The following is a 16630-nucleotide window of genomic DNA, read 5'->3' on the forward strand; positions in this document are numbered from 1 at the left end:
TGTGTACTGAAGCCTCTTTTTCTCTCTTTCATTTCAGTCAAGCCAGCACCTTTAGAAATAAAACCTTTGCCGGAATGGGAAGAGCTACAAGCTCCAGTTAGATCTCCCATCACTAGGAGTTTTGCTCGAGAGTAAGTGTTTGTTTAAAGTATGTACCTTGATTGGTCACTGTAATGGAAAATAACTGGAACAGTGGTTCCCAAAATATGGTTTGGAAAGCCTGCCTTTTTGGGGTTCTGTGAAGTCAAATTCTCATTAAGATGCCACGATGTCTTTTGCCGTTTCCACTCTTTTTCTCTCACGAGTATTTGCCGGAGTTTTCCAAAGGCTACATAGTGTTTAGTCATATCCCTGGGACAGATAATAAATAGAAAATATTTGTATACTCTTGTGGTATTTTTTGTTTGTTTTTATGTATAAGTCTTTTTTAAATTCAGTTAATTAACATATAATGTCTTAATAGTTTCAGAGGTAGAGGTCAGTGATTCATCAGTCTTATATGTTACCCAATGCTCATTACATCACATTCCTTCCTTAATGTCCATCCACCCAGTTACCCCATCCCCCCACCTCCCTTCCCTTCAGCAACCTTCAGTTTGTTACCTATGATTAAGAGTTTCTTATGGTTTGTCTCCCTCTCCGGTTTCATCTTGTATGATTTTTTCTTTTCCCTATGATCCTCTGTAAATTTTACATATGAGTGAGATCATATGATAATTCTGTCTCTGATTGACTTATTTAGCGTAGTTTGAGTTCTGTCCACATCCTTGCAAATGGCAAGATTTCATTTTTTTTTGGATGGTGGAGTAATATTCCATTGTATATACATATACACCACATCTTCTTTATCCATTCATCTGTTGATGGACATCTAGCCTCTTTCCATAGTTTGGCTATTGTAGACTTGTGGACATTGCTGCTATAAACATTCCAGGTGCACTTACCCTTTCAGATCACTACATTTGTATCTTTGGGGTAAATACCCAGTAGTGCAATTGCTGGGTCATAGGGTAGCTCTATTTTCAAATTTTTGAGGATCCTCCATACTGTTTTCCAGACTGGCTGTACCAGCTTGCATTCCCACCAGCAGTGTAAAAGGGTGTGCCTTTCTCCACATCCTCGCCAACAACTGTCATTTCCTGACTTGTTAATTTTAGCCATTCTGACTGGTGTGAGGTGGTATCTCATTAAGGTTTTGATTTGTATTTCCCTGATGCCGAGTGATGTGGAGCACTTTTTCATGTGCCTGTTGGCCATTTGGGTGTCTTTTTTGCAGAAATTTCTGTTCAAGTCTTCTGCCCATTTCTTGATTGGATGATTTGTTCTTTGGGTGTTGAATTTTATAAGTTCTTTATAGATTTTGGGTACTAGCCCTTTAACTAATAAGACATTTGCAAATATCTTCTCCCATTCTGTCAGTTGTCTTTTGGTTTTTTTTTTTTTCCTGTTTCCTTTGTTGTGCAAAAGCTTTTTGTCTTGATGAACTCCCAGTAGTTCATTTTTGCCTTTGAAGATATGTCTAGCAAGAACTTGCTATGTCTGAGGACGAAGAGGTTGCTGCCAGTGTTCTCTAAGATTTTGTTGGAGTCCTGTCTCACATTTAGGTCTTTCATCCATTTTGAGTCTATTTTTGTGTATATAGTGGTATAAAGTGGTCAAGTTTCATTGCTCTGCATGTGGCTGTCCAATGTTTGGAACACCATTTGTTGAAGAGACTGTCTTTTTTTCCACTGGACATTCTTTTCTCCTTTGTCGAAGATTAGTTGACCAAGAATTGAGGGTCCATATCTGGGCTCTCCATTCTGTTGCATTGATCTATGTGTCTGTTTTTGTGCCAGTACCATGCTGTCTTGATGATGACAGCTTTGTAATAGAGCTTGAATTCTGGGAGTATGATGCTACCAGCTTTGGTTTTCTTTTTCAACATTCCTTTGGCTATTCGGGGTCTTTTCTGGTTCCTTACAAATTTTAGGGTTATTTGTTCAATTCTGTGAAAAAAGTTGATGATATTTTGAAGGGGGTTACAATGAATTGCTCTAGGTAGCGTAGACATTTTAACAATATTTGTTCTTCCAGTTCACGACTTTTTCCATTTCTTTGTGTTGTCCTCAATTTCTTCATGAGTGGTCTATAGTTTTCAGAGTACAGATCTTTGCTTCTTTGGTTAGGTTCATTCCTAGGTATCTTATGGGTTTTGGTGCAATTGTAAATGGGATCAGCTCCTTAATTTCTCTTTCTCCTGTCTCATTGTTAGTGTATAGAAATGCAACTGATTTCTGTGCATTGATTTTATTTCCTGCCACTTTGCTGAATTCTTGTATGAGTTCTAGCAATTTTGGGGTAGAGTTTTTGGATTTTCCACATAGAGTATCATATCATCTGCAAAGAGTGAGGGTTTGACTTCTTTGCCAATTTGGATGCCTTTTATTTCTTGTTGTTGTGTGCTTGCTGGGGTTAGAACTTCTAATACTATGTTGAACAACAGTGGTGAGAGTGGAGATCCCTAGCATGTACCTGACCTTAGGGGGAAAGCTCTCAGTTTTTCCCCATTGAGAATGATATTCACTGTGAGTTTTTCGTAGATAGCTTTTATGATATTGAGGTGTGTACCCTCTATCCCTACACTGTGGAGAGTTTTGATCAAGAAAAAATGCTGTACTTTGTCAAATGCTTTTTCTGCGTCTGTTGAGAGAATCATATGGTTCTTCTCCCTTCTTTTATTAATGTAGTGTATCACAGTGATTTATTTCTGAATGTTGAACCACCATTGTGTCCCAGGAATAAATTCCACTTGGTCGTAATGAATAATCCTTTTAATGTACTGTTAGACCTATTGGCTAGTATTTTGGTGATAATTTTTGCATCCATGTTCTTCCGTAATATTGGTCTGTAATTCTCCTTTTTGGTGGGGTCTTTGTCTGGTTTTGGGATCAAGGTAATGCTGGCCTCATAAAAAGAGTTTGGGAGCTTTCTTTCCATTACTATTTTTTTGAAACAACTTCGGAATAAGTATTAATTCATCTTTTGGTGTTTGGTAGAATTCCCCTGGGAAGCCGTCTGGCCCTGGGCTCTTGTTTGTTGGGAGATTTTTTATTATTCAGTTTCCTTGCTGGTTACCAGTCTGTTCAGGTTTTCTATTTCTTCCTGGCTCAGTTTTGGTAGTTTATACATCTCGAGGAGTACATCCATTTCTTCCAGATTGCCTGATTTGTTGGCATATAATTGGTCATAATATATTCTTATAATTGTTTCTATTAATTCAGTGTTGACTATAATCTCTCCTCTTTCACTCATGATGGTATTTATTTGGGTCCTTTCTCTTTTCTTTCTGGTAAGTCTGGCCAGGGGTTTATCAATCTTATTAATTCTTTCAAAGAACCAACTCCTAGTTTCGTTGATTTGTTCTACTGTTCTTTGGTTTCTATTTCATTGATTTCTGCTTTGCTCTTTATGATTTCTCTTCTGCTGGGTTCACGCTTTCTTTGCTGTTCTTTCTCCAGCTCCTTAGGTGTAAGGTTAGGTTGTGTATTTGAGACCTTTCTTGTTTCTTGAGAAAGGCTTGTATTGCTATATACTTTCCTCTTAGGACCACCTTTGCTGTGTCCCAGAGATTTTGAACAGTTGTGTTTTCATTTTCATTTGTTTCCATGCATTTTTTTTAATTCTTCTTTAATTCCCTGATTGACTCATTTATTCCTTAGTAGTATGCTCTTTAGCCTCCATGAATTTGAGTTCTTTCCAACTTTCCTCTTGTGATTGAGTTCTAGTTTCAGAGCATTGTGGTCTGAAAATATGCAGGGAATGATCCCAGTCTTTTGGTACTGATTGAGACCTGATTTTTGACCCAGGATATGATCTATTCTTGAGAATGTTCCATATGCACTAGAGAAGAATATGTGTTATATTGCTTTGGGATGGAATGTTGTGAATATATCTGTGATGTCCATCTGGTCCAGTGTGTCATTTAAAGTCTTTATTTCCTTGTTGATCTTTTGCTTAGATGATCTGTCCATTTCAGTGAGTAGGGAGTTAAAGTCCCCAATATTATTGTATAATTATCAATCTTTTTCTTTAATTTGTTATTAATTGGTTTATATAATTGACTGCTCCCAGGTTAGGGGCATACATATTTATAATTTTTAGATATTCTTGTTGGATAGACTCTTTAATTATGATATAGTGCCTTTCCTCATCTTTTATTACAGTCTTTGGTTTAAAATCTAATTTGTCTGATACAAGGATTGCTACTCCATTTTTCTTTTGGTGTCCATTAGCATGATAAATGGTTTTCAGCCCCTTCACTTTCAATCTGGAGATGTCTTCAGGTCTAAAATGAGTCTTTACAGATAGATATCCACAGTTCTTGCTTTTTTATTCAGTTTGATGCCCCTGTGTCTTTTGATTGGGGGCATTTAGTCTATTTACCTACAGGGTAACTATTGAAACATAAGAATTTAGTGTCACTCTATTGCTTGTAAAGTGATTGTTTCTGTATATTGTCTCTGTTGCTTTCTGGTCTATGTTACCTTTAGGTTTTCTCTTTGCTTAGAGGACCCCTTTCAGTATTTCCTGTAGGGCTGGTTTGGTGTTTGCAAATTCTTTTAGTTTTTGTTTGTCCTGGAAGCTTTTTATCTCTCCTTCTGTTTTCAGTGACAGCCTAGCTGGTTGTAGTATTCTTGGCTGCATATTTTTCTTGTTTAGTGCCTGGAATGTATCATGCCAAGTCCTTTCTGGCCTTCTAGGTGTCTGTGGATAGGTCTGCTGCCAGTCTTATGTTCTGCCCTTTTAGGTTATAGAACTCTTGTCCCAAGTCACTTTCAGCATTTTCTCTTTGTTGCTGAGATTTGCAAGTCTCACTATTATATGTTGAGGTGTTGATCTATTTTTATTGATTTTGAGGGGGGTTCTCTGTGCCTCCTGGATTTTGATGCCTGTTTTCGTCCACAAATTAGGGAAGTTCTCTGCTATAATTTGCTCCAGTCTGTCTTCTGCCCCCCTCTCTCTTTCTTCTTCTTCTGGGATCCCAATTATTCTAATATTGTTTGGTCTTATGATATCACTTATCTCTCAAATTCTCCCCTTGTGTTCCAGTAGTTGTTTCTTCCTCTTTTTTTCAGCTTCTTTGTTCTCCATCATTTGACCTTCTATATCACTAATTCTCTCTTCTGTCTCACGTATCCTAGCAGTTAGACCCTCTGTTTTTAATTGCATCTCATTAATAACCTTTTTGATTTCAACTTGGTCAGATTTTAGTTCTTTTATTCCTCCAGAAAGGGATTTTCTAATGTCGTCTATGTTTTTATTCAATCCCAGCTAGTATCTTTATAATCATCATTCTGAACTGTAGTTCTGACCTCTTAACTTATGTCCATCCTGATTAGGTTTCTGGCAGTGAGTTCTGCCTCTTGTTCTCTTTTTTGAGGTGAGTTTTTCCGTCTTGTCATTCTTGCAGAAAGTGGTTGGTTTTCTATTTGTAGAGTTGCAGCTATTCTTTTCTTAGCTCTCCAGTTGAGTTCTCAGGTGTTCAGAATTATTTGATAGCTATCTAGCTAAATTCCTGGGACCAGACAAAATTAAGGTCTCCAACTCCTCTGCTATCTCGGACTATTACTCTTGTGTTTTTAAAAAATGTTTTATTATTTGTAATATGGTAAATAGGTGTAACCCAAATAAACAATGTTCTTTGGGGTTCTCAATAATTCTTAAGGGTGTAAATGGTTCATGAGACTAGAAATTTCTGAGACCCACTGATCTGGAAAATATGGCAGTTTCTTGTGAGGGTTATTTAATCAAGATTTTTTAAAATATGTGTAGGGAAATGAACAAATATGTGAAGTTACAAACCTGCATTAAATATGTGTTAGTTTCACAGACCTGTACCCCTGGGGATAAAAATATATTATATGTTTATAAAAAATAAAAAATAAAAAATTATTAAAAAAATAAAAAATAAATAAATATGTGTTAGTGTTTTATGTGTTCATATAGCTAGTTCTTTTTAACTAGGAACTCTTCAGTATTTCTTTTCGTATCTGTGACTTTCTACTATTCCCCAAATCACTGACAATACTTTTTTTGTTCTTCACAAGGAACTTGATGCCTGAAGATATACTATGTGCATTTGAATGTATGCAATAAATTTCATTAAAATAAATGTGTATTATAAATGATTGTAAACTTCAGTGAATATTTCTGAAAGAATGTAAACTATCACACATTTTTATTTTGGAAGTGATTTTAGAGATTGTCCAGGTTTAGGTTTGTAACAGTGGTTTCTATAATTAGCTCCTCTAGGTTTCCCTTGTCTCCCCGACCGGACTCAGTGCACAGCACAACTTCAAGCAGTGACTCCCACGACAGTGAAGAGAATTATGTTCCCATGAACCCAAACCTGTCCAGCGAGGACTCAGTACGTAAAGTCTTTACAAGCAGCCCTTCCAGGTCCTGCAGGCCAGGACATTTCTTCCCATCTCTACATCTTACCCTTACATCCTTCTTTATATACTTAAGGACAAAGGATAGAAGACAACTTTATAAAGTGCTTCTTAAATAATAAATGCTTCTTAAATAATAAGCTTCTTAAATAATAATATGATAAAGTTTAAAACCAATAAAGTGTCAGTGTGTAATATCAGCATCTATAAAGTAGATTAGAATGAGTTAAAAATCATAACATTTTATAGTTATATTTAAGATATATTTAATTTTTGAAACTATTCAAAAAAATATAGTGGAGTATTGCACAATACAGTTCTCCAGGCCCACTGTACCCTTAGAGTGAAATGATCTTATATAGGAGGTCTTTGACAGTCTTTCAATAATATACCCTTAGGTGTGGCTTAAAGATTACAGACCTGATTTGTTTCAGATTGGCTGTACAAACCTGATTTGTTTCAGATTGGCTGTACAAACCTGATTTGTTTCAGAATGGCTGTATTACCGTAAGGCACAAGAATTTTATAACTGCAGCAAGCTTGTGTTCCGCAGAAATTTTAAGTTGCCAGAAAATACTTCAGATATTTAAGAATAAAATCTGATTTTAATGTTTAAAAATATTTTACTACTATTTTCCCTCAAATCAGATTCAGTGCTTGCTCTATTACTTGTATTTTAGTAGATGAGTATATCAGTTATGATTAGATTCACCTCTGAGTAACAAAAAATAAACAAATAACAGTGATTTAAAACACGTTTATTTCTCCTCATGTAAGAGTCCAGAGAGAGTCAAGCCATGGTTGTTGTGGCAGAGCCCTGTTCTACAAAGTCCTCGGGGACTCTGACCCCTTCCAGCTCTCCCATCCGCCATCTTCTGGGTGTGGCTCACAAGCTCATAGAACAAGGTCGTGCTGCACCAGCAGTTCACATTCTAAGCTTCAGGATAGAGCACAGCCTATCTGTTTATAAAGAAGGTTCCCAGAAACTGCTGTACACACCATGTGGCCACATAAATACAAAAGGGGCTGGGAAACATCCTTTCTTCTGAGGGACAGTGGGCCTGGCTAAAAACCCATTCACATGAGAGAAGGAAAGGCAGCCGCTAGGGCACAACCAGGTAGTATCTGCCAAGGTAAGCAAACATGTCATATCAAAATTTGGAATGGGTAACATTTTAGTGACTTTATTTTCTTTAGAGTGATACTCTAGAAGTTCAAATAGAAAAGTCCATTTCTAGCAACAAATTTGTTTTACATCTTTAATGTACTTTAGGCAAAAACAGGTTCCTCATAAAAATGAAATGATTTGAAAAGCTTGATGTGGTGCTTAAATTAATTAACTTTAAAATATCAAATGTATACGATGTTCAAAATGAATAAGATAATTTAAAATATTTACATCAGTCCTGGATTAGAATACAGACTAGCTATATCAATAATCCTTTCATTGATTTTTAAGGCAGTTTTTACTAATTGGTTTCTGCTTTTGCACTTATAATTTTTTAATTTGATAAGTGGGGTTTTACTTTTATTAACTTATTTTTTTCTCATCAGAGTAAATAGACTGGTAAAAATCTACATAAATCCTCAGTGCGGTGTCAGAGTACATACTGTCATCAATTTTTATCTTTACCTGGTTGAATGGATTTTTTTTAATTACAAAAGCAATTATTTTCTGAGATACTAAAAGAGTTTCCTTTTGCCCAAAATAGTAAATTACCATAAAAATCTTAGAAAGGACATGTAATAGGCAAGTTTGGAAATGTGATTTATCATGACTTAGTGTTAGGTGAAAGGAAAACATGAGAAAGAAAAACATTACATTCAGAAAGTCAAAGAAAATAAAATTATTCTTTTATAGCTTGTGACATTAAGCCAGAAAGATACTTTTGCCTGCCAGCCAATGATTTTCTAAAGTACTTAGGTCCTAAGTGTTAGAAATAAGCAAAAATATTCCTGGTGAAAAAATACACACACACATGCCCCTTGCCCTTCACAAAAGAAAAGCCAACCACCATTTCCATTTACTCATGCTGCCAGCTGCAAGAGTTCATCATAGTCCGGACAATTCTTCCTTAGAAAAGAATGTGATATAGTTACAGCAATGTTTTCCGTACCTCTTGGGAGTTAGTGCATTAATGGAATACCATAGAAATTCACAAGATCTTATTATGCTAGGACAGATGAAGTCAGTAAAAAATTGTTTTGGAGAAGTTGAGACAGGATCAGATCAAATCAGATCAGATCAAATCTGTCTTATGCCTACAATGAAGATTAAATTCTGTACATTGAAGATTCAAAGCATGATACATTTCCATACGGTGATCATAGAGCAGGTGGTGTTTAATGAAACCATGATGCTGCCTGTTAATTTATACAGAGATCCAAAGTCAGGCATTCATGAAGTGAACCCTTAATATCACACTTGAAATTTGTATGACTGTACATCACTACTAAAGATATAAATATTGTTACATAACAATAACAACAAAAATATGTTCAACAATTTTCCATACTTTAAAAAGAACTTTAGAAAATCAAAGCACTACTGTTTTTTTGTTTTTTTTTTTTTTTAATTCACAGAACATTATGATCACTCCTAGAATCTTAGGGTTTTTCTAAACTGTTTTGGGAAAACAGTGGGTTAAGGACTAGAAAGCAGAGACAGGCTGTTCCCCGTTGAGATTAGAACAAGAGTAAATGGACTACCTTGCAGGGACCCAAATTTTAACAATACTTAAAGATGAAAAAATTTCCAATTCTAATAATAACTAGACAGAAAACAGTTTAACTAGCAATTCTGAGAAATTCTCTTTAGGAACAATTTGTTGAGTTTAAATGTGTACATCATATAAGCTCATAGGCTCCTCTGATAGTCTTTCCATACTATGAACAACTGTGGGTATTTCCAGTTAGGGGAATTCCAGGTATGGGTTCTTTCATGAGTCACATTTGAATACAAAATTTTATATACACATACTTCTGCTTGATTTTTTATGTGAGAATGAAATATGGAGTTATTCAGAAAAAAATTCAATTTTTTTATGAATTAGGAAAAAAAAGGGAGAGGGAAATACCTATAATTGAGCAGCAAAACTTGCTTACACGTTTTTGTGCCTTACATGTTACTGTCAATATTTTTTTAATGCTTTATCAGTAGTAGTTCATAGATTTGGTCAAAAGATCTGTTCCTACAAATAAGTTTTTTTGAGTTCACAGTTCTTGATTGGCAAGAACTACAAATAGAGGCCTCACATTCAGTCACACAGCTGCTCCTGCATAAGTATACTATGTACAGTAGGTAATATACACGGTAGACTGCGCAGTATTGTGTCTGTGGGTACATGCAGTTCAGACCATGTCCTGCTCACCAGGCCATGGACCCTGGCACAGATCTGTGTAGACCCGCAGACAGGTCTACTCTAATTCACAAAAATGTTTCACATGGGCTATTAGCACCCCTGCTTCAAAAAAGGAAAGTGTTTTTCTAGCAATTTCCTTTGCCTGAACCACAGTTTACTCTGTTTAACTTGAGCTAGAAGAAAAGGAGTAGCAATATAAAAGGATCAAGAGGGGGCACCTGGGTAGCTTGGTCAAGCATCCAACTCTTGATTTCAGTTTCAGCTCAGGTGATGAACTCAGAGTCCTGAGATCAAGCCCTGCCTGGGGCTGTGGGCTGGACGTGGTGCCTGGTTAAGATTCTCTCTTTCCCTCTCTCCACCCCACCCCTGCTGGTGTGTGTGCTCTCTTTAAAAAAAAAAAAAAAAAAAAACAGGAACAAAATCAGATTTATGGAGTTTCCAAATTGTTTTATTATAACAAGTATAACTTTTAACTATATTACATCATTATGGTTTTCTTCAGAAGTATAAAATAATATGTGAATATTCATATGTACGTGATAGAAGACACAAGGATGGAAGCTGCTAATGTCTTGACTACAAGAAGTCCAGAATATTTCTAGGTGAGGTTGGAAGCAACAAGGCAGAGAAACAAGGCATTTATTGGCACACATTTGGAACTATTGTAATTAGCATAGAGGGTATATGTTGGGGCATAAATTCATGTCATCCTTTCCTTCCTGTTCAGCATTGATCGTCAGGTTCCTAACAGCTTGTTTCTTTTGCATTTTGCTGTCTCAGGCTTTTTAGTTTTTATCATTTATTGGTGTCCTCTATCTTCTTTTTCCTTTATCTTTTTTTAGAGAGTAGCTCTTCAATTGTACAATTCCTATTAGGACAGAAGAAATAAGGCTAAAGAGAAGACAGAAGAAATGAAGTGGTAAAAATTCCAGATGGTTAAAACAAAACAGACTTTGCCAGTGCAATAATTGTTTATAGCCTTTAGTTAATATACATATTCTAAACTAATTTCAGTGTGAGAGCTTTTTTTTTTTTTAAGATTTGCCAATTTATTTATTTGAGAGAGAGAGAGCGCAGGCAAGCAGGAGGAGGGACAGAGGGAGAGGGAGACTCCAGCAGACTCCCTGCTGAGCACAGAGCCAATCGCATGACCCTGACATCATGACCTGAGCTGAAACCAAGAGTCAGTCGCTCAACTGACTGAGCCACCCAAGTGCCCCAACATGAAAGCTTTTCAGTAAAATATAGGACTTTTTAAAGACTTTAATTAGAAAGCAAGGAGTGAAAGGATCTGGTAGTTTAAAAATGTAATTGAGTAAAGATACCATTTTAATAATGTTCAGGTGGCACTCTCGCAACTAATTGTAGCTTGATGTTTCAGTCTTAGTTTGAACAGTTTGACTTTTGAAACTACGTTTAACTTGCTCTAAGCTAAGTTGTAACTAATTTTCTTAATATTACTTATTTTCCTCCAATCCTAAAAGGTTATTTAACTTTCTAAGCAGACATTATTTTAAACCATATTCTCTTAAAATAAATACTTTGGCTTTAGTAGATGACGACGAACAAGATAAGCAGTATGTCTCATAGATGCCCAACAGTTGATTTGTTGTATTACCATTTTCAGAATCTTTTTGGCAGTAATAGTCTTGATGGAAGAAGCAGTCCTATGGTCAAGCCCAAAGGAGACAAACAAGTGGAATACCTAGATCTAGATTTAGATTCTGGGAAATCCACACCACCACGTAAGGTAAGTGAAATCTCATTCTATAAAAACAATTAGCTCACCTTTTTTAAACCCACAGAATCATGTTTCCTTTGAGGAAATTTTATTAGTATGTTTAATTTAAACTTAATAAAGTCTGTCATTTAATATTGTTTCATAAATCACAATTAACAAAGTTATGGAGATAAGAAGTTGCTTTTTTTCCTTTTTAATGTTACAGAAATGATATACTTCTATTTTAGTGGTTACTTTTGAAGTGCTTGCTTAGCTAAATCTGAAGTTATTCATTATCTTCATACTCTTTCCATTGTTAGCTCACATTACTCCCCTTCTGACATATGAGCTATTTTTGACCAAAGTTTTGGTTTTTTCCATTTCTTAAATCCACAAATTACACAGTAGTAGTAGTAGTAGTAGTAGTAGTAGTAGTAGTAGTAGTAGTATTCTTATAATATAGACAGTGTTTACTTACATTTTCCTCATATTTGCAAACTTCTCTTTCTTACCATTTCTTGTATTTTAGCCCTTCCTCCCATATTCATTTTTTCTTTCTTGTTTTCTGTTTTTCTTGAGAGAGGTGGACTGGGGAGGGGCGGGGCGGGGTGGGCATGTGAGGAGAAGAACAGAGAGAGAAGGAAAGAGAATCTTAAGCAGGCTCCACACCCAGCACAGAGCCCAACTCAGAGCTCGATCTCACAACCTTGAGATCATGACCTGAACTGAAATCAAGAGTTGGATGCTTAACCCTGGTTAATCATTTTTTCTTTCTCCTGAAATTCATCTTTTAGAAGTTCCTCTTGGGAGGAGGAGGGGCTTGTTAGTGATAAATTCTTGCAATTTTTGTGTGAGTGAAAAAGTCTATATTTTGTCCTCTTTCTTGAAAAAGTTTTTTTGAGTTCACAGTTCTTGATTGGCAATAGATTTCTTTCAACACATAGAAGATACTGTTCACTATCATCTGGCTTCCATTGTTCCTGTTGAAAAATATGCTGTCAATCTAACTATAGTTCCTTTGTAGATAATTTGTCTTTTTTGTCTGGCTGATGTTAAGATCTTTTCTGTATCTTTAGTATTCTACAGATTTACTACAATGTATCTAGACATAGATTCCTTTTTATTTATCATGCTTGATGGAAGTTGTACTGTTTTTATGTCTGGGTTTGTATTTTTTTAATCAATTCTGGAAAAGTCCTAGTCATTATCTCTTTTCTTTTTTTCCAGTAATTACTTCTTTAAATACAGCTTTTCAACTATTCCTCTTATCCTCTCATTTGAGGTTTCTTATTACAAATTAGTTAGAACATACTCTATTTTCCATACATCTTCACCTTTTCGTATTTTCTTTCTATTCATCTCTTTGTGCTTCTCTGGATAATTTTTTTTTTTGATCTGTCACTAACTTCACTATCACAATTATCCTGTTTAACCCATTGTTTAATTTTTAATTTCAGTTATTTTATTTTTATTTCTAAAATGAAATTTTGCTTGTTTTTTTTTTAAATATACCTAGCTGTTTTGAATAGTTTCTTACTCCTTTTATTTAGTTTTCTTGATTCCTTTAAAGATTTTGTGCATATATATTTTACACTGTTTATTGTCATTTCAGTATCAGACCTTGGAGGTCTAAATCTATGTTTATTCTTTCTGCTCACTCTTGATCTTATTTCCTTACATGTTTTATTCCTTTTTTTTGCAAATTCATTTTCCTGAGTGTATCTGTGGGAATCCTGCAGACCTAAATTTCCTTCAAAATAGATTTGCATTTTCTTCTGTTGGGAAGCACTGTGGGACAATCTCAGTTCCCTTTAGGGGTCCCTAGCTTAACAGGATGGTCTCACATTGGGCATGCCATCCCATCCAGGGCCTCCTAATTGCATTGCTGAGATTGACATTCATCCTAAAGACAACTGTAAAGTTTACCGTGAGCAGCTCTTTGTCCTCTCTGTTTCCCTCACACCTTGGGTATTTCTGTTACTTTCCAGAGAGCCCAGCACTGCATTAAAAATTATATGTGTCTTAAGTTAGTTAGTATTTAGTTGTATTTTAGAAATAAGAGGTCCTGGGGCACCTAGGTGTCTTAGTCGGTTAAGCATCTACCTTCGGGTTCAGGTCATGATCCAGGGTCCTGCTCCCTGCTCAGCGGGCATCCTGCTTCTCCCTCTCCCTCTGCCACTCACCCTACTTGTGCACAGTCTCTCTCTCCCTCAAATAAATAAATAAAACCTTAAAAAAAAAAAAAGTAAGAGATCCTGTCAGCCTATGTAGTTTGCCATTCTTGAGATACTGCTTTTCAAAAAACATTTCTTAGCTCCAAAAGTAAACTGATACATGTTCTAAGGACTTGAAAAAGTGAAGCTTCAGCTAGAGGGAGAAGTAAGCTGTGTATCTTAACATGAACCAGGGGTCTGCAATCCCTGTTTTCTAAGAGTTCCATCTGTGTTGGGAGCATTAGTCTGTGTTCTTATATATAGTAATTTTAAATTTAAGGGGAAAACAATGTACAATTAGGAAAAAAACAACATTTTTAGATTGAGGTAAAGTTACTTTGTGTGTATGTGTGTGTGTGACCCAATAGAATTTCAAGAGTTATTCACAGCATGTGACTGTCTTGCATTTTAAGACTAAATTTCACTCAGAACTCTTTTATATGTGGGGCTTTTTGGTGTTCTTTGCTTTTTAGCAAAAGAGCAGTGGCTCGGGCAGCAGTGTGGCTGATGAGAGAGTAGATTATGTTGTGGTTGACCAACAGAAGACCTTGGCTCTAAAGAGCACCCGGGAAGCCTGGACAGACGGGAGACAGTCCACAGAATCGGAAACACCAGCCAAGATTGTGAAATGAAAATACTGCTTTGCTGATTCTGAACAAAAGGGAACTGAATTGTACAGATAAATCCTGTTTAACTGAAGAAGACTTGACACTTCTAGATAGATCCTCAACTGAGTAGAATTGAAGTCAAAGGACCTTTCAGACATAATCAAACAATTTAAACTGTAAATGGTGCTTTGTGGTATCTGAACAATTCATAACATGTAAATAATATGGGAAAATAGTGTTGTTTAGCTCCCAGAGAAACATTTGTTCCATAGTTAACTCACTAGTAGTATTACTGTATTTATGTACTTTTTCATTTAAAACATTGGTTTGGGTATTCCCAAATGTTCCATAACATAATTCCTTTGGGAGTTCTTGTTTTTCCTCACACTACTCTATATAACAATACTAAGTTAACTAAGCTACTTTTAGATTTGGAAATTGCTCTTTAAAGTGCACTCTAACAACATTAAAATGAGAAGTAGATCCACAATTTACCTTTCTACCCGAAACTTCAGGTGATAACCATTAGCTTAAACTACGGAGTACAGTTGGACTCATCATTCACTGCCTTCCAGAATGCTGCGGATAATCATGTACTGGTGTCAGGAGCTAATTCTCTGGTTCATGTACGTTTAGTTTTCAGTGGTGGAACTTTATTATATTTTGTTTATTACAGTGTTTTTCATTCATTGAGTGAAGATTCTGCCAGGTGGGGTCTTGCACCTTGGAAAGACTGAATAATTACACTGTCAAATAAGACTGTAGATCACTTACAGCATGCAGTGATGATGTGCTCTCACACTTGTTAACGTGTATTAAACTTTACATTATTTGCAAAACGTAGGTTATGTAACTAATCAGGTACGTACTAGGCACCGATGTGCTAATACACTGATCAGGTTTAGACAATGAGCTTTAGTTGTGTTCTTGTAAGTCCTAATATTGGTTTCCAGTTTGGATCTAATGAAACATTCACTGTTAGTTATAGCATCATACTGTGATTTTTTTTAATTAGACAGTAATTCAGATTTATTACTCTTAAGAATGAAATTCTATCTTTTGACACCATAGTGCCCTATGATTTTTTTAACTTTACTTTATATTCTTCTTGGCCTTATATTTAAATCCCTATGCAATTAATATTTTATATCTACATTTAAAAAAAATAGATGTTCTATAAGTGATTCTCATATGTAGCACTTATTGCTTTTCCAGTAAAAGAATTAAGGATTTTGTACTGTGATTTCTATTCACTGCCCTAATTCAAGAAATATTGAAGCATTGCTATAATGTGAAATCTTAAGTCATGGACCTCTTCCAACCAGATATCTGAAATGACCTAAGGAATTATATAATTCTTTCTCACCTATAATATGGTCCTGTGACATGGATATCAAAACCACAAATTTTTTATAGTGAGGCTGTAGTTGTATTTATCTGTTTTGGCTTTGCAGTGTAATTTAGAAAGCAGGTATAGTTGTTTGCTTGTTTTTTAACTAAGTTACATACAATCTTTTACTGATTTGAGACTTACTAACAGTTTTTGGAGGGGGCGGAGATAGGCGTGCCCACAGCTGAGGCATGATTCCTTCCATTCAGACCTCTAACTGTTGACTAAGTACATAGATGTACCCTGATATCTGGTCTCTTGGCCATAGTACTGTGCCTAATCAATGTAATGGGTTTATTTCCCCAATTCATGAACTAAAAAATGTTCATAACAAGATGAATTGTAGACTAGTAACATTTGATGCTTTTAAATGTTTGCGTCTTTTTAAATGAAAACTAAAACCCAGGAGTGAATTTTCAGGTGGATCTTTAAATAAAAAGACTGTTTGAATTTGGTGTGCGTAAGCTGTTTTGTAATGAAACCACAAAATAAAATCCAAAATTACTGAAATGTGCCTAAACTATTAAAATACACAGCACACTTGATGTGTAAAATTGCTAAATTGTGTTACATGGAAGATGAATGCATTTTCAGATTTAGAACACAACAGTAAATATATTCAATAAGTATATTATCAATTCAAAGGTGGAAAAGTTGTTTAAAGCTGCCTATCAAGAGTCTAAGGCAAATAGACTGACTTTTTTAGTGTAGGTTTTCCATTTTTTACAAGTTATCATTTTTGAAGACCTGCAGCACTGTAATTTGTAGAAGTTTTCCCACTGTGCAGAATAATTTAAGAATTGAAATGTATTAGGCAGTTAGTTTTAGAAAACATAATCACGTTAAAACATTGTATTAACAAATTAAAAGACAGTTTCTTATGGAGCATCATTTTCCAAACAT

At 35.4% G+C, this 16630-nt stretch overlaps 1 protein-coding gene across 4 annotated transcripts in view; it reads left to right on the forward strand.

The window, feature by feature from the left end:
- GAB1 (GRB2 associated binding protein 1) overlaps positions 1–15709 on the forward strand; it is a 124373-nt gene extending 108664 nt beyond the window's left edge. For all 4 annotated transcript variants that reach the window (XM_047717544.1, XM_047717545.1, XM_047717546.1 and 1 more), the window contains 4 exons: positions 38–131; positions 6286–6409; positions 11424–11546; positions 14203–15709. In XM_047717544.1, the coding sequence (XP_047573500.1) occupies positions 38–131; positions 6286–6409; positions 11424–11546; positions 14203–14361 (500 nt within the window). In that variant the 3' untranslated portion in view covers positions 14362–15709. The remainder of the gene's footprint in view (positions 1–37; positions 132–6285; positions 6410–11423; positions 11547–14202) is intronic.
- Positions 15710–16630: the final 921 nt, after the last annotated feature.

This window comes from Lutra lutra, chromosome 2, assembly GCF_902655055.1.
Source record: "Lutra lutra chromosome 2, mLutLut1.2, whole genome shotgun sequence".
Classification (NCBI taxonomy): Eukaryota; Metazoa; Chordata; class Mammalia; order Carnivora; family Mustelidae; genus Lutra; species Lutra lutra.